Source organism: Lynx rufus, unplaced genomic scaffold, assembly GCF_022079265.1.
Source record: "Lynx rufus isolate CCGP_SWC_20201006 ecotype Redwood Valley unplaced genomic scaffold, mLynRuf1.p SCAF_14, whole genome shotgun sequence".
Classification (NCBI taxonomy): Eukaryota; Metazoa; Chordata; class Mammalia; order Carnivora; family Felidae; genus Lynx; species Lynx rufus.
Genome location: NW_025814828.1, coordinates 46,154,689 through 46,174,217, shown reverse-complemented (window position 1 = coordinate 46,174,217; position 19,529 = coordinate 46,154,689). Strand labels below are relative to the sequence as shown.

General features: G+C 37.7%; 1 protein-coding gene across 3 annotated transcripts in view; it reads right to left on the bottom strand.

Moving 5' to 3' along the window:
• Positions 1-19,529, bottom strand: part of ATP7A (ATPase copper transporting alpha) — a 194,296-nt gene that overhangs the window by 14,421 nt on the left and 160,346 nt on the right. For 2 of the 3 annotated variants that reach the window (XM_047076260.1, XM_047076261.1), the window contains 5 exons: positions 13,486-13,680; positions 11,745-11,927; positions 9,474-9,690; positions 4,018-4,164; positions 2,572-2,714 (listed from right to left, as the gene is read on the bottom strand). In XM_047076260.1, coding sequence (XP_046932216.1) covers positions 2,572-2,714; positions 4,018-4,164; positions 9,474-9,690; positions 11,745-11,927; positions 13,486-13,680 — 885 coding nt within the window. Of the gene's footprint in view, positions 1-2,571; positions 2,715-4,017; positions 4,165-7,554; positions 7,642-9,473; positions 9,691-11,744; positions 11,928-13,485; positions 13,681-19,529 lie in introns of all 3 variants that reach the window. The other variant, XM_047076262.1, reaches the window with a different exon arrangement.

The window sequence follows — 19,529 nt, the reverse complement described above, 5'->3', positions numbered from 1 at the left end:
TATACATACATACATACATACATACAGTGGTATATTACTCCGCCATAAAAAGGAATGAAATCTTGCCATTTGCAACATCATGGATGGATCTAGAGGGTATGATGCTAAGTGAAATAATTCATCCAGAGAAAGATCAATACCACATGATTTCACTCATTTGTATAATTTAAGAAACAAAACAAATAAACAAGGAAAGACAGAGACAAACCAAAAACCAGACTCTTAATTATAGAGAACAAACTAATGGCTACTAGACGGGAGTTAGGTGAGGGGATGGATAAAATAGGTGAAGGGGCGTACACTTACCATGATTAGCACTGAGTAATGTATACAACTGTTGAATCACTATGTTGTATACCTGAGTCTAATATAACACTATATGTTAACTATACTGGAACTACAATACAATTAAAAAAAATAAATACAAAATGAAAGCACTGTGAAAACCACCACCCCCTAAAAAAAAGATGTATATCTAAGGATGTACATTACTGCCCTGTTTGTAACAACAAAATTTTCAAAATCACCTAAATACCCATCATGAGAGGAATGGTTAAGTAAATTATGACACATTCCTACCATGGGATTCCATGTAGTAATTTTGAAAGAATAAAATAATTTTGCTTTTTCAGATATGGATAAAGCTCCAAGGAATGTATTTTGTTACCAAAAAAAAAAAAAAAAAAGTGCTGGGGCACCTGGGTGGCGTTAAGCGTCTGACTCTTGATTTTGGCTCAGGTCACGATCTCACAGTCGTGAGATCGAGCCCCATGTCAGACTCCGCACTGAGTGAAGCCTGCTTTGGATTCTGTGTCTCCTTCTCTCTCTGCCCCTCTCCCCCACCCCTGTGCATGCGAACACACTCTCAAAATAAATAAAAATAAACACTTAAAAAAAGCGCAAAGGGCTGAATGATAGAAAAATGATGTAATTTATGTTGAAAATACCAGAACTATACATTCGTATATGAACACACATGCATGTGAAAAAGTTGGGGTAGGGGGTGCCTGGGTGGCTCAGTTGGTTGAACGTCTGACTTCGGCTCAGGTCATGATCTCACAGCTCGTGAGTTTGAGCCCCACGTCAGGCTCTGTGCTAACCGCTCAGAGCCTGGAGCCTGCTTCAGATTCTGTGTCTCCCTCTCTCTCTGCCCCTAACCCACTTGCAATCTGTCTCTGTCTCTCTCAAAAACAAATAAACATTAAAAAAAGTTTTAAAAAAAAGTGGGGGTAGGACTGGACAGGGAGTTTGGGAAAAGGGTAACTTAAACTTTTTTTTTTTTTTTTTTTCAACGTTTATTTATTTTTGGGACAGAGAGAGACAGAGCATGAACGGTGGAGGGGCAGAGAGAGAGGGAGACACAGAACCGGAAACAGGCTCCAGGCTCTGAGCCATCAGCCCAGAGCCCGACGCGGGGCTCGAACTCACGGACCGCGAGATCGTGACCTGGCTGAAGTCGGACGCTTAACCGACTGCGCCACCCAGGCGCCCCTAACTTAAACTTTTTGATTTATATCCTTCTGCATTAAATTTTTTTATTTTTTTAATTTTTTTTTATTTTTGAAAGAGAGAGACACAGTATGAGTGGGGGAGGGGCAGAGAGAGAGGGAGACACAGAATCCAAAGCAGGCTCCAGGCACAGAGCCCAACACAGGGCTCGAACTCACAAACAGCAAGATCATGACCTGAGCCAAAGTCGGATGCTTAACTGACTGAGCTATGCAGGTGCCCCTCCCCCAAATTTTTTAATGTTTATTTATTTTTGAGGGCGGGGAGAGAGAGAGAGAGAGAGAGAGAGAGAGAGCGAGCGAGCATGAGCAGGGGAAGGGCAGAGAGAGAGGCAGACAGAGAATCCAAAGCAGGCTCCAAGCTCCAGGCTCCAAGCTGTCAGCACAGAGTCTGATGCAGGGCTCGAACGCACCAACTGTGAGATCATGACTTGAGCTGAAGTTGGATGTTTAACCGAATGAGCCACCCACGCACCCCTCCTCCTGCATTTTTTATATAAGAATGTTTCCATATATTACTTGTGTTATTTAATAGAAGAGGGGAGAAGGCATTCTGAAATAGAAAAGACTAATGTGAGAAAAGTTCTGCAGGTAAGGCAAATGTGGGGGTCAGTAGCAGAAAACTATGTCAAAGTGGTGCATTAGGAGATGGTTCCACCAGTGATGTTCAGGATGGACTAGAGAAGGAAGTGCCTGGAGCTATTGCTGTATTTTAGACATGAGAGATTGAGCACCTGGCTTAGTGATTGAGCCTGGCTTAGGCTGGCAACGCTGGTAAAGAGTATAAGTAACTTTCAAAGGAAGTATCAACAGAAACTAGTGTATGGTGTCACTGAAGCATCTTATGGATTAGGTAAATGGCTTTTTAGTAACACACAAAGACCAAAGTCCTTCCCACACAGCATGCTAATTGTTCTTTAAGGAATCAGATATGAATACTCAGTGATAAGGAAAACAATAGGTCATATGATTTTTTTAGCACTTGAAAGCAAGAAACAAAATGTATATGAAGAATTAGAAGTTACTACATACCACCACCCCAACAACTATGTAAATCAATTACCTGAGAAGCAATAGATCTAGCTGTTTTACTGTTGTCTCCAGTCATCAGAACTACTTCTAAGCCCATGGATTTCAAAATATGGACAGCCAATTCTGCTTCAGGCTTCACTGTATCAGCAATAGCAATCAAGCCACACAGCTCATCTAATAAAGGAGCACCAGAAAATAAGAGAGTTTGGAATATGGTGAAAGCATAATAATATTCTAACTTAAAATTTGAGAAAGAAATTAATTTTGTTAAGTAAAATTGTTCAGGGCTTAGCTTAACTCAAAATGTCTCCAAGCCCACACAGACTGTATTCCACCAAACTTGCAACAAACTTCCATATTTAGGTGTGAAAATTTCAGAGTGACATAGGGATTATTAATGAAGGTAGTAATATGAAATGAAAGTAGAATAGAAAATGAAAAGAGAGACCTTATTGGATACTAAAAGACTCTTTCTTTCCTTTGAGAAGTACTGGCCAATAGCCCCCAAACACTTTAGTTCATTTAAAGGCAAATGAAACTGAAAACTAATACTTTTTTTTTTCTTTTTAAGGTGAAAGGGGAGAATTGAGACAAACTGCCATTTTATAACTGGGGGAAAGAAATCACTGCAAGTAATTATTTTATTTTATTTATTTTATTTTCTTTTAAAAACAAAAGTAAATAGTATTTTATGCTTCTTCCTAGACCTAGTTAAGGTCATAGTTAAGATACTGCCTTCATACTTAGCAAGGATTATAAATGTTAACTAATTAATCTTACAGCTAGAAATTTTCCCTAAGAAATAATTTAACAAAAGAAAGCACCTAAAACCTCAAAGATGTTCATCATAGTGTTATGTATAATAACGAAATATTAGGAATAGCTTAAATTTCCAACAAGGGAATGATTTAGTTAATTATAGTATATAATAAATTATGCAGAATTAAAATTGGAAAATATTTATGAATACAGCAAATGAAAAAGAAAAAGAAAATAGTATGTGTACAAGGAATTTTAACTTTTATTCAACTTTATTGAGGTAAAATATATATGCAAAATAACCCATTTAAAAATGGTATATATGTACTAATGTTATAATTCTGTACATATATATTACACACACACACACCAAAAACCAGAAATGGAATACATGCAATTAAAATGGACACTGAGTTAGGATGATAAGATTATAGATATTATTGTATTTTGCTATTACTCTAATGCTATGTTATTTTTAAGTCTTAAAAAATCCTTGATTATTTTTTTAAAACATAGGTTAGACTATAGAGAAAATTAATAAAGCCAGGTAAATGCATGAGAATTCTAAATTAATCAGTAACAATTATGTATTGCTAACATTTTCACTTTTCATTTAGGCTGCTTCTGAATAACCCTCAAATTCAGAAGTCTCTCAAAAATATACGTAAAATAACTGAGATCACAAAATTGAGTCATCATGTACTTAGGAAAATCTTACCATCAACAGCCACCAATACAGCAGTCCGACCTTTTCTCTCATGTTCAGTCATGGAATCATCTACATCATTATTAATAACAAAACCATTTCTAATCATCCATTCCCGGTTACCAATGAGGACTTTGTACTGTTGAGCATTAAGAGCATCTGAATAAAGTACAAAAATAGCATTTAGTGAGCTTGTTTATTATTTATAACATGCTATGAGGCACATTCTTCCTGTCTAACCTTACATAGTCGCTATGTTGTATTTTTGGTAGACCACAGCCTACAACAGTGATTTCCAAATTTTCAAGGAATATACTCTGCTCTTCCTTGCCTTTGGGCCTTTGCACATATTGCTGCCTCCACCTGGAAAGTCCATACCCCTCCTCTCCAATTATCAAATTCCATCATATTCTTCAAGAGCCAGTTCAAATGTTACTTTCTTGGGGCACCTGGGTGGCTCAGTCAGTTAAGCGTCCAACTTCAGCTCAGGTCATGATCTCACGGTTCGTGGGTTCGAGCTCCAGCTCTGTGCTGACAGCTCAGAGCCTGGAGATTACTTCGGATTCTGTGTCTCCTTCTCTCTCTGCCCTTCCCCTGTTTACACTCTGTCTCTCTCTCTCTGTCTCTCAAAATAAAGAAACATTGGGACGCCTAGGTGGCTCAGTCGGTTGAGCGTCTGACTTCGGCTCAAGTCATCATCTCACGGTTTGTGAGTTCGAGCACTGCATTGGGCTCTGTGCTGACAGCTCGAAGCCTGGAGCCTGCTTCGGATTCTGTGTCTCCTTCTCTTTCTGCCCATCCCCCACTTGTGCTCTGTCTCTCAAAAATAAATAAATAAATGTAAAAAATAAACATTAAAAAAATTTTAATGTTACTTTCTTAAGACTTCCCTTTGATCTTCCACACAATTGAATTAAATTCAAAATATTTATTGTGCATCATCAGATGAATATGGTTGTATGAAATCATACAACCATACTGATGTCTCATTTTAAACACGTGACCACTAACTTTATGCAAGTCCTTAGAGTTGTCTGGCAACTCTATACTTCCCTAGTCTATACATTCTCCATTCCTTCTCCTTCTAGAGGGCTATTTTATACCTTCTCTTCTCCCATTCTCATATATGGCCAAATATCTGCTTCCTACTTCAGAAAGAATTAAAAGCAATCACAAGAGAACTTCTACAAGCTCTCACTGCCACATCTAACCACCCACTGTGCCTGTGTACACACTAATCTACCTTCCCTTCTGTTAATATAAACTGCCCCTGCTCCTCTTTAAGGCCAACCTTTCCAGTTATGCACTAGACTTCCTTCCTTTGCTTATTCTAGAACATCTCCCCAACAATCCGCTCCTCTTCCTCTTGCATAATCTAATATTCTATCTCTGTTCCACACAGTCCTATCTTTAAAATAACAAAATCTCCCTTGATCTCACCTACCTCTTTACCACTGCCCCAATTTTCTGCTTCTACACACAGCAAAACTTCTTGGAAGTATTGTCTCTATTGACTATATTCAATTCATATCTTCCCATTCTCTTGTGAACCCACTCAAGTAAAACTTTCATCTCTACTACTCCAAAGAATTGTTCACAGAGAACATCAGTGACCTTTACTTTAATAAACCTAATGGCTAATTCTTAGTCCTCATCTTACTTGGCCTGTTAGCAGCATCTAACAGAGGAGATCACTCCCTCATTCTTATAAGTTACCTCCTTACTCACCACTTCTTTTCAATCTTCTTTGCTGATCTCCCTGACCTCCTAACCTATAGTATTGCAGAGCTCAATCCTTAAAACATTTAAGTAATCTGTACACCCAGTGTGGGCCTCAAACGCATGACCCCAATCATATGGTCTTCTAACTGAGCCAGTCAGGCACCCTGGATTTTAAATTAAGTTTAAATACTCACATGTAACAAGTGGCTATCTTATTGAATGGCACAGATATTTAAGTGGATGACTCCCAAATCTGTCTCCAACCTAGTCTGTTTCCTTGAACTCCAGACTTGTGCAGCCAACTGCTTACCTGTTATTTCCATTTATATGGCATTTCCACTTTAATATCTAATAGGTACTCATATTTAACATGTAAACAACTGATCTCCTGATCAGTTTTCCTCAATATTGCCTTTCCAATGGTCTTCTCCATTTTACTTAAATGGTAAGTTCATCCTTCTGGATCATTTAGGCCACAAACCTGGGCATAATTTTTGACTCCTGTTTCTCTCATACCCCATATTCAATCTGTGAGGAAATCTCAGCCAGCTCTCCCTTTAAGACACATTGAGTATATGACCACTCTTTATGACCTCTACTGTTATCACATTGGTCCAAACCACTATTATCTCTCACCTGGATTATGGAAACACCCTACTACTCATCTCCCTGCTTCTGCCTTTCTCCCCATTCCCTTAACAGTGTATTTTTATCAGGGCAGCCAGTGTAACACTTTTAAAACATTAAGTCAGATTCTGTCATTCCCAGACACTAAACTCTCCAATGGCTTCCCATATCAAGGGTAAACACCAAAATTCTTTCAATGTCCTTACACAATCTAGTTCTATACTACTCTCTAACCTCATCTCTTACCCCCTTCCCACTCATTTACTCTGCTCTAGGCACACTGTTCTCCTGTTGTTCATCAAACTAGTTTAGCACATGAGGCTTCTGTACTTAACATCCCTCCTGCTTGGAATGCTCTTGTCACAGATATTCACATAGCTTTCTCTCTCCCCCTTGTCAGGTTTTTGGTCCAGCACCAACATCTCAATGAGGCCTACCCTGATCATCCTATATAAAATAGGATCCAATACTCACAGCATTTTCTATACCCCTTTACTTTATTTTCCTCTACAGCACTATCTCTATCAGACATACAATATTTTCTTATTTATTTGCTCACTGTTTTGTGTTGTCCCACCAGGAATATAAGATCCAAGAGACAGTGACTTTGTCACTGCTGATTCTTTAGTGTCTTGAACAGTGCTTAACAAAAGGTGTCAAATGAACAAAATTACTATGTGTCAGTATGCTTGATACTGGAAGTTCACAGACAAATAATAAATTGTAGTTTGGTAGAATCAGGCAGGTAAATAAAGTATTATCATGCAGTGCGCCTAGTACAAAAACAGAGATTCAGTACAGTTACAACTCAAAAAGAAGGGCAAATATCTCTGCCTATTCATGTCAGTTAGCGAAGGCTTCACTGAAGAGAGCTGTGAGCTGAGTCCTGAAAGATGAAAATAAGTTCATGAGGTAGATGCCACTGTGGACAAGGACATTACCCAGAGAAAACAGTAAATGAAATGACTTAATAAGCATGAAATGACACACTGTAAAAAGGAACTGTAAGTAGTTCCATATGAATGGAACACAGACTACATGGGGGTCAGTGGAAAAAGTCAAAATGGGTGGTGCAGGGAGGCAGGAGACATATCATGGGGAACAGACCCAGAAAGACTGGTCTTTGTCCCACAGGAAACAGCCAGTAAAGCCAGGATCCTGAACAGAATTGCATGGATAGGGTTTAAGATACATGCATACCTCCAAAACATAAATTTTCTGAGGGGTGTGTACAGCTTTCATCATATACCTTCAAAGGTTCAGGATTCAAAAATAAGTTACAAGCCCCTATAATAAAAGGCATTAGTCAGAAAGTTATATAATCATATTTGTGTGTTAGCAAAATCACTCAAGCACAAATGGGTAGGGAGGTGCTAGAACACTTAGGTGGGTATGTCATGTTTTGGGGCAGATGGATAGACCAACCAGAAACTCAGGAAAACAGGCTTTGGCTAAAGATGTGACTTTTGGAGTGGTAGGAGAAATATATAGGTGGCACAACAAGCAATAGACATGAATGAGATTGTACAGAGAGAGTATACAAAATGAGAAAAATAAAAAGAACAAAACCCTGAGGATACCCAACATTTGAGAGCAGGAGAAAAGAGGAAACAGAGGAGGATTGGAAGCAACAGCCAGGTAGGTGAGAGGACAACCTAGAGAGAGAATGGTCATGAAATTAAAAGAAGAAAGAGCTTTAGGAAGGAAAAAGTGGTCAACATTCTCAAATGCCTTTGGCATTTGAGGTCACGCAGGATGTAGACTGAGAAGAGATCACTGGAGTGGGTACTAAATAGAGTCATCAATGCACTAAGAAAAAACAGTTTCAGTAGTATGGATGGGGCAGAAGGCAGGTTGTACAATGAATAAGTGAATTCAGCAAACCTAGACTACTCTTTCTAGAAGCTTAGATATAAAGGAAAAGGGAGGATGCAATCTAGAAGGGATTACAGTGATATTGATGGAAGAAATGTTTATATGTTTAGGAGAAGGAGCTAGTACAGAGAGTTGGAAAATAAAGAAACAATGGGATGTAATCGAGTAAGGTTCCTGAAGAATCAAGAGAGGGTGGGATCTAGAGCGAAGATGATGGGATTCATTATGCAAGATGAGGGATACCTCTTTCCCTGAAAAAAGGGATCATTCTGGGCAAAAAGTTGAAAGAACAAATGACAGAACTGCAGGGATGAGCACTGGGTGTTGTGTGTAAGCGATGAACCACGGGAATCTACCCCCAAAACCAAGAGCACCCTGTACACACTGTATGTTAGCCAACTTGACAATAAATTATATTAAAATAAAAATACTTTTTTTTCTATGTGAAAAATAAACCAGATAATTTGCTTAGGGAACTAGGAAGAAGGCCACAGTACCTCGTGAAAGATAGAAAAGGGTAAGAGTAGCTGTGCTAAGAAATGAAAGATAAAACAGATGAACATAAGGGAAGGGAAACAAAAATAACATAAAAACAGGGAGGGGGACAAAACATAAGAGACTCTTAAATATGGAGAACAAACAGGGTTACTGGAGAGGTTGTGGGAGGGGGGATGGGTTAAATGGGTAAGGGGCATTAAGGAATCTACTCCTGAAATCATTGTTGCACTATATGCTAATTTGGATGTAAATTAAAAAAATAAAATTAAAAAAAAGAAATGAAAGATAGCTGAACTAAGATGGAAGATCAGTTAAGGCTAGAATTCATCACTCTATATAGTAGAATAAAGGAGAACAGTTGGGAAATGTTCTCAGGTAACAAGTGAAGTGATCAGGCCTATGGTAAAATTATTTGACGGAATGAAACCATGATGCCAATTTTTGTTTCTAATCTAACCGTTTAGGATTATAAAGTTAGACATCTGTTAATATCTGTCCCATAATTGGTACTATGAAGAAAATTAGCTTGGTGGTTCAGTTGGTGAAGCATCTGACTCTTGATTTCAGCTCGGGTCATGATCTCATGGTTCGTGAGATCAAGCCTCGTGTCGGGCTCCCCACTGACACCACAAAGCCTGCTTGGGATTCTCTCTCCACCCCCCACCCCTCCCCCTCTCATGCACATGCGTGCTCTTTCTCTCTCAAAATAAATACATAAACTTAAAAAGAAAAGAAGATGAGCTTACTTGAGAGCTGGGCATCAATAATCATGGAAGATGAAGTTGATGACTGTTCATTATTTGTGCCAATTTGAACCAGGGATGCATTTTTAATATTATTTTCCTCTATCCTCCAGTTATTCTTATGTAGCAAGCCTTCAATATTGATGACTTTACAGCTAATACCACAGCCTGGCACAACCTGGAAATCTACACAGGTACCCAAGGTTTCAGTGTCCAGCTCCTAACAAATAGAAACAGAAGGATTTCTTCTGCTGTTCTAATAATTCAAAGTCATCAATAGCATGATCAAAGACTTCTCCTGGTTCATTCTAAATGTTTACACATATACTACATGCCTGTTTAATTCTAAATGTTTAGAACAAAACCTCAGAATTGTTTACTTTAACACCACTCTCTAAAATTTATACCAAGTTTAGAGAAAGAAAACAAAAGTTTTACCAATATTCTCTGTCCTTTCCAGTAGAAAATTACAAGTTAAATATTTAATTCCATTGTCAAGTCAGATTTTCTATTCAGTACAGGGCAAAGGGTAACAAAGAACAGGGTCTTTAGTTACCAGAATGCCTTGCTAGTCTGATTCTGTGTCCTTAGTAAGCCAAAGAATTTTGGTGGTCATCATTGTTTCCTGGCTTTTTATATCTTCATCCTCTCTGTTGTTTGGTTTGGGTGTAAAGAAGCCAGGTTAGTAATAGTAAATTGGAAAAAAGGAAAGAAAAAATAAAGAAATGGCAACACCAATGGTAGCAATTGCCACATCATAACTGTAAAATTATGTGAGATAATTTACAAAGAACTTATGCAAATCAATGAAAAAAAGGTAAACAATCCTATGAAAAAATAGGCAAAGGATACAAACAGGTCACAGAAAAAGAAATTCAAATGACCAATGAAAAGATGCTCAACCTTATTCATAATTATGGGAAAGCAAAGCAAACCAACAATAAGTAAATATTTTTTATTTATTAAATTGGAAAAAATAAAGTCATAACGTGGGGAAATGAGCACTAATAATTTTTGGTGAAGGTATAAACTCGTACAACCCCTCATGTGGGTATTAGTAATATTTGTTATGGGGGCACTGGTAATATTCACCAAAATTTAACTGCATGTATCCTTTGACTTAGCAATTGCATTGATAGGCATTTAACATAAAGATAAACTTGCAAAAGCTAACATGAATGTTAACTGTACACTGTAGGAAACAAAAACCCAATTATACAGTAGAATATAATATAGCCATTAAACATAATGAGGCAGATTTATATGTCTTAATATGGAAAAATCACTTAATAAAATAAAAAAAACAAAGTACCAAAGATTGGTCACTGTGAACTTTCTATGTAAAATCTAAAAAGGAATATAGTATGTGAATTGTATCTGTATAAAGCTGCTACAGTAGTACCCCCACCCACCCACAGTTTCACTTTCCTTGGTTTCAGTTACCCGTGGTCAACTATGGTCTGGAAGCAGATGATCTTCTTTCAGACATAGCATCAGGAGGCCAATTATAGCCTAATGGTGTGTTGCAATGCCTACATCATTCACCTCACTTCACCGCATCACATAGGCATTTTATCACCTCACATCATCACAGGAAGGGGGAGTACAGTACAATAAGTTATTGAGAGAGAGAGAGACAGAGAGACAGAGACAGAGAGAGGGAGGGAGAGAGGGAGGGAAACTACATTCACATAACTTTTATTACAGTTATATAATTATTCTATTATTGTTGTTGTTAATCTCTTACTGTGACTAATTTATAAATTAAACTTTATCATAGCTATGTATGTATAGAAGAAAACATGGTATATACAGGGTTCAGTACTCTGCAGTTTCAAACATCCACTCAAGGTCTTGGAACATATCCCCTGCAGATAAGGGGAGACCACTGTATTTTAAAAGAATATTAACAGGTTAACACTTGTTAAATTTTGGAGAGGAATTATGAAAAGGGGCAGAGAATGAGGCTTTCCTTTTTCATTATGTAACTCTCTGAACTACCTGAATTTCCTACCATAAATATGCATTCTACTTTAATTTTTTAGTCCAACAGGAATTATCTGTGCGATAAAATTATAGTTAATTTCTGTTTTCATCTTTATACTCTTCTGTATGAAGAAACTAAGACATATTGTAAAATACAATGAGAAAATACAAGTCTCTCTATCCTCCTACCAACTATATATGTAAATCATAGTCAAAAGCCAGTTTCAATTTGGTCTGGGTGATTCCTGTAGAAGATGACTACATTAATAAGCAAAAGAAAAATTGTACCTGTTTGCAGTACTTCGTTATGGCTGCTCCTAGAGGGTGTTCACTGTTACTTTCAGCAGTTCCCACGATGGCCAGGATCTTATTACGTGATATTCTGTTAGTTTCAACTAGAACCTTTACTTGATTCACTATAGGAGTTCCATGGGTAATGGTTCCAGTCTTATCAAACACCACTACCTTTACCTGTAGGAAAATTAAAATACACTGCACCTATCTGACTTGATAATCCTTAATATCACATTTCTAGAAATGAGAAAAAGGTTTACTTTGACATATTCATATTTTGTTTCTTAATAAATTGACCTTTGACTTAATTGGAGTTAAACTCTCTTTAGGTGAACAAAAGTAAGGAATAATAAGGGAAAAATACTCTTAGTTACATCTAATAGCCCTTCTGTGCAAATATTCAACTATACTGCAAATATATGTTAAACAACTAGAAATAATTGTTAAGAGTTGACTGTTAATAAGTAATTAAGAGATGACTCCGTGCCTCCAGGGAGGGAAGGGCTTTCAATACTAATGAATTATAGAACTGTAGTGACAATCTGGGCAGTAGTCATAGAATTACAAGAGAAAGGTAAGTAATTAAGTTGGAAACGAGCACCAGACAAGACCTGCTGGTTTGCTTTGACTTTATTGGGTCCTGATGAGAAGCTTGGTCTGAGAATAGACAGCTCAGGGAAACAATGAGGGAAACTGAGCCCAGACAGGGAAAAGGAAGAATCTGGAATTAGAGAACACAGTCACCCCACAGTAACTTTGGAATATGAACCTTGAAAAATGAATAGCTTGAGGAACCAAGATGAAAAGATATATGACAACTAAATACAAAGCATAATTCTGAACAAGAGAAAAAATAGCTATAAAGAATATTACTGAAACTGAGAAACTGGAAGATGGACTATAGGTTAGATAACAGTATTATATCAATGCCAATTTCTTGATTTTGATATCTGTTCTGTGATCATTTAAGAGAATGTCCTTGTTCTTACGAAAGGAGCCTGATATCTGCAGTAAAGCGTATATAGTTCTTTATACTATTCTTTCAATTTTCTTTAAATTTGAAATTATATCAAAGTAAATAAAAAATTACTATAAAAATTAATACATTGTATTGACTGGTTAGATGAGGTTCCAAATCTGTTCTAAGCTGTGTTCTGTGTTTACTACATGTATCTGTATAATAAGAACATATTAGAAGGAACACAGTTTTTAGTTTAAGTCAAGTAGCCTTGATTGAAATTGTTAAGGAAATCCTAATATGAGAGAGATGAGGGAAAAGATTATATTCCTGAAGTCATGGCTGCAAACTATCAACAACTGGCAAAGGCAAAGAAACTTCAATGCAACTTTAAGCACTATCTCACACTGAAGAACACAAACACGGAGTCACATATAAAATAGCATTAATAGACTTGGGCAAATTTTCCTGGGCAAATATTCCTTCAGTCTTCCTGTCTTAAAGACATTTCTAGTCTGAAATGGGAAAGGACTCCAAGTTTTCCACATCAGGGTCTTCTCTAAGACAGTAGGCCTAAAGTGGTTTTAGAGATTGTATAGAACTAAGGCCAATCTAGAACAGAACCAAAATAACACCTTTCCTATCTCAACCCTCAGGATAGTCCCAGAAGAGGCTCAGCTTATGGATCATATGCAAATAATTTAGGATTCTGTTTCTCGATAGGGGTGCTATTGTCAGTTTGGATGGGACAATTCTTAGTTCTGGGAACTATCTTACCTTATGAGCCATCTCCAGTGGCTCGCCACCTTTGATTAGTATGCCATTTTGAGCACCTACTCCTGTACCCACCATCACAGCAGTTGGAGTGGCTAGTCCCAGTGAACAGGGGCACGCAATACACAGAACTGTGATAGAGGCTTGGAAAGCAAAGCGTATTATCGTTTCTGTTCGAGAGATACTTCTGTTATATCCCTTTAGAAGAAAGGCATGAATTTTGGTTATTGATCTAGAGCTGTATGAAACAAAAGGAACAAAGCTTAACTCTATTTAAATAAAACCACAATTTTCAAATCATACATAATCCTACTTAGCTACCAACATATACATTTTGGTTACTAGTAAGAAAACACTCATTTTGTTCTTGTATGAATAAAAGAAATTGTGATACTACATGTAAACAAGTCATAGTCCTAAAATCAGGATTTCAATTTTGCTGATTCCAGAGTTATAAACTATGTAGTCAATCTGAAGAACATGAAAGTCAGCTTTTTTTCCTCCATATTGAGAATGAGTGTTTTTATTAGGGATTTTCAAAAAAGAGCTGGGACCTAATTCTCAGCAAATTTGATCCTGAACAAAGAGAAATCTGAATCTGTGTATACTAAGACCATAAATCTCCCTTTCACTCTATACTTTAAAGACAATGGAAAAAATCACCCAGCATACAATGGGGGCTTAATCCTATTTCAGTAAAATTCTTTTGAACATTAACAGTGTGAACTGAGTATATTGGGTGGTATAGCTCTTAGCAACACTGAATATTTGCTTGTGTGAGTAAATACAATTGAGAGTATTAGGGGAAAGCTCCTAAAATTCCTAAGAGATACACATTCCAAAATACTTCCCAGCAATCCTCTTGTTCATTGAGCAATTAACCAATGTGAATCATTTTTTAAAATTTTATATTATACTAATGACCATATCATGAAGTAGATATATAGTGTTTATGATTCTACCTGTTCTTTTTTTTTTACATTCAGAATTTTTATCTCAAAACAAGAACCACGGTAACACTATAATATAAAATCTATTTGGAAATATTCAGAATCTGGTCACTGAGAAATGGGAATACTTCCACACTGCATTACTGCCAACCCACTGTTTTTGAGGAGCCAAAAGCACAAGTGCAATTAGAAGTCACATGTTCCAACAAAGCCCCATTCCATAGCTCTGTGAGTTTTTATCCCAAGGCTGAATGACATGAGAACTGGTAACTAAAATAATACCATAGGCAAGGGTTTGGCTCAAGGGCCTGAAGTGTGTAAGCATCAAGGAGAGAAAGGGAGATCCAGCAATACATGAAAAAGGGAAGAGACTATAAGTGTCATGGGGTCCAATTTCCATTTATAAAAATACTGGGAAACTAGATGATTTGTGGGGGTGCCCTTGACCTATGGCAAACGTAAATCCCTCCATCTCATCTAACTCTCTGAAATGCTCCAGAGTTAGAAGTCTTCAGTTTCTTATCCCCTTAAAAGAAAGCCCCCATTTCCCCCAAAACCCCCAACCAGCACCTCCAAGAAGCCACATGTCCTGATCTCACACTCTTCTGTCCTATTTCCACCATCTGGGTCTAGACTGAGGCAGAGTCCTCCACCCTCTTTCTCAAGATTTAAGGAGTTCTCAACTCTCCAATAAGGCAAAGTAGCCAGATGAGACTGAACACCGAAGTTTGGAAAAAATCCATAGATGCAAACTCCACCCAGCAGAAGCAGTGTAATATTTATATACAGAGATGATGTTTAACACATTCTATCCAATGGGGGACTGTAGAAACAGAGGAAACAAGTTACAAGGGGATGGTGCACATTCATACTCTCAAGTGTGGGCTACACTGCACACTTACTCATACTATCTCAAATGTATGGGCCCCTAAGGGCATTTAACCTAATACAGTGGAAACATAGTAATAAGGGTAACTTGACATGGTAATGGATGAATGAGCATGTGATGACGCTAATGCAACAACATATTTCAAATAGATAATCGTTCAGGAAAAATCCTCTCCCAGGGTTGGGGTTACAAAATCAAAGTTAGCTATGAACATTCTCTTCTGAATTATTTTAAAGTTATGGCTTATAACAAAAGAAAAATCCACATCAATAAGAGAAAGTATGAGAAGCATATCATCATTTCAATAGATACACAAAAAGCATTTGACAAAGCACAACATGCATTCATGATAAAAATCCTCAACAAAGTAGATTTATAGGGAACATACTTAAACATAATGAAGGCCATTTATGAAAAACCCACAGATAACATCCTCAATGGAGAAAACCTGAGAGCTTTTCCCCAAAGGCCACGAACAAGACAAGAATGTCCACTCTCACCACTTTATTCAACATAGTACTATAAGTTCTAGCCACAGCAATTAGACCACAAAAAGAAAGAAAAAGGCATCCAAATTGGTAAGGAAGAAGTAAAATGTTCACAACATGCACATGACATGATATTATATATAGAAAACCTGAAAGACTCCACCAAAAAAAAAATGCTAGAACTGATAAACAAGTTCTGTAAAGTTGCAGGATACAAAATCAATCTACAAATTACTGCTGCAGTTCTATACACAAATAATGAAGAAGCAGAAATAAAAATTAAGACAACAATCCCATTTACAATTTCATGAAACTAACAGAATACTTAATAAACCTAACCAAAGAGGTAAAAGACCTGTACTCTGAAAATTGTAAAACATTGATGAAAGAAACTGAAGACGACAAAAAGAAATGGAAAAATATTCCATGCTCATGCATTGGAAAAACAAATATTATTAAAATGTCTGTATTACCCAAAGCAATCTATAGATTTAATATAATCCCTACCAAAATACCAGCAGCATTTTTCACAGAACTAGAACAAACAGTCCTAAAATTTGTATGGAAACACAAAAGACTCCAAATAGCCAAAGCAATCTTGAAAAAGAAAGCAAAGCTGGAGGTGTCAAAATTCCAGATTTCAAGTTATATCACAAAGCTGTAGGAATCAAAACAGTATAGTAACTGCATAAAAATAGACACAGATCAACAGAAAAGAATAGAAAACCCAGAAATAAACCCACAATTATATGGTCAATAAATCTTAAACAAAGCAAGAAGATATAGTCAATGGAAAAAAGACAGTCTCCTCAACAAATGGTACTGGGAACACTGGACAATTACATGCAAAAGGAGGAAATTGGACCACTTTCTTACACCATACAAAAAATTAAATTAAAAGTGGATTAAAGACTTAAATCTGAGACATGAAACCATAAAAATCCTAGAAGAGAACACAGGCAGTAACTTCAATGACATTGGTCATAGCAACTTTTTTTTAGATAGGTCTCCTGAGGCAAGGGAAACCAAAGGAACAATAAGCTATTGGGACTACATCAAAATAGAAAGTTTCTGAACAGAGAAAGAAACAATCAACAGAATTAAAAGGAAACCTATGGAATGGGAGAAGATATTTTCAAGGACATATATCCTTTGATAAAAGGCTAGTATTCAAAATCTATAACGGCTTATCAAACTCAACACCCAAAAAACAAATAATCCAATTACAAAATGGGCAGAAGACATGAACAGACATTTCTCCAAAAAAGACATACATATGGCCAAGACACATGAAAAGATGCACATCATCACTTACCATCAGGGACATGCAAATCAAAACTACAATGAAATATCAACTCACACCTGTCAGAATGGCTAAAATCAACAACATGAGAAACAACAGATGTTGGCAAGGATGCAAAGCAAAAGGAAACCTCTTGAACTGTTGGTGGGAACTGATGGAGCCACTCTGGAAAACAGTATAGAGGTTACTCAAAAAGTTAAAAGTAGAAGTACCCTATGATCCAGCAATTGCACTACTGAGTATTTACTCAAAGAATACAAAAACAATAATTCAAAGGGATACATGCACCAGTATGTTTATAGCAGCATTACTTACAATAGGCAAGATATGGAAGCAGCACCACTGTCCATTGATTGATGAATGGATAAAGAAGATGTGGTATATATTTATAATGGAATATTACTTCAACCATAAAAAAGAATAAAATCTTGCCATTTGCAACCACATAGATGGAGCCAGACATTATAATGCTAAGCAAAATAAGTCAGTCAGAGAAAGACAAATACCATATGATTTCACTCACGTGGAATTTAAGAAACAAAACAAATGAATAAAGGGAAAAAATAGAAAGAAACAAGTCAATAAACAGACTCTTAACTACAGGGAACAAACTGATGGTTACCAGAGGGGAGGTGGTTGGGGGGATGGATTAAATAGGTGATGGGGATTAAGGAGTGCACATGCCATGATGAGAACCAGGTAATGGATGGAATTATTGAATCACTATATTGTACACCTGGAACTAATATAACACTGTATGTTAACTAACTGGGATTAAAATTAAAACTTAAAAAATTAAAATCAACAATTAAAATCTCTTGGGAAAGGAGTTAAGATGGTGGAGAAGTAGGGGGACGCTAAGCTTGCCTCTTCCCTAAAACACAGCTAGATAAATATCATACCATTCCAAACAATGAAGAAATTGATCTGAGGACTGAGAGAACAAAACTGCACATCTACAGGTAGAAAAACGACCACCTCATGGAAGGTAGGAGCTGCAGGGGTTGATTTGAGGGAGAAAAGAACTGTGGGTGCTGTGGAAGGGAAGGAGCCCTGATTACAGAAAGAGGGGCAAGAGAGAGAGGGCAAGAGTGAAGCAGCAGGCAGGGGACTGCACAAGTAAAACTTTTCCCCAAAACCAGTGACTAAGAAAAGGAGAGGGGCTGACTGTCGTAAGTTTTATAAGCAGTAAAATGCAAAGTCTGAAGTTTTAGAAGTCCATACTGTTGCTGGAATCGTGCCTGGTGGGCTCAGTGGTGTTCCAGTGGGGAGGGAGGGTGGAGACCTTGGAGCAGGCAGCATGGTCTGAGGGATCCCCTTGGTCACATGGGTAGAAACAATTACCCTTCTTGGAGTGCATTTGGGAGTGGTGGCATGGCCTCTCCAGGGATAAGAGAATTAGCACTGGCAATGTGATGCCCTGTTCTCATAGGAACAAAGATACTGGCTGAAGGCAGCAAACCCCAGTGCTGGCTATGTGCTACACTTTACCATAAACTCCAAACTACTGCAAGATAGTGCAAGAACTTTTATGGGACAAACCGACAAATGGCAAAAGTATGGTGAGACCCTCCCCCAGAGGATCAGTGCAGGTCCGAGTCATGCGGGTCCCTAAAATTTAAAGTTTTGAAACCCAGCTGCATGCCTGATAAAACACACAAGTACTGTGCCACCTGGCAGGCAGGCAGCTCAGATATAGATAGGGTGAAGGCAGAAATCTGACGGAAGCCAGGGACAGAAAAGGGGTGATTTTTTGGTCTTCTGTGAGGGCTACCTGAAGACTGGCCTGCAGGAACTCCCCACTATGGGGAAGAGAGGTCCATCACCATTCTCCTCTCCCCCAGCCCACCCATCAGCACTGACTGACTTCAGTGAGCAGCACAGCACACCCCAGTGGAGACCAGAGCTGCTTATATCAAACCCCGTCCCCCTGCATTCTGCAGGTGCCTCTCTAGGGCAAGTCCTCTTGAATATAAGCCCTGCAGGCTCCTCCTCAAGAAGACCAGCACAAACCCCTTGCACTCACCAAGGCTACTGATTATAGAGTGCTGTAACACTTCAGCTGTAGGGGAAATAGGATCTGGCCTGTTTTTTTTTTTTTTTTTCATCAGGCTTGTTTTAACAAAGAGACTGAGACACACCTAGTCAAAATTTGCCACACAGTAGACAAGGTCCAAACAACCCCCACTGCAGGCAAGGAGAAATTCTGCAGAGGACTGACCTAAAGATAGGAGCAGCCAAAACACAACAGCACAGTACATATAGGATGCTTTTATTTTTCTGGACCTCTTATTAATATAGCCATTTCTCTCAGGAGCAGGAATATAACAGGTTTTCCTAACAATCGCACAAAAAAACAGTGACCTAGACAAAATGACAAGATGGAGGAATTAACCCCAAAAGAAAGAAAAGGAAGA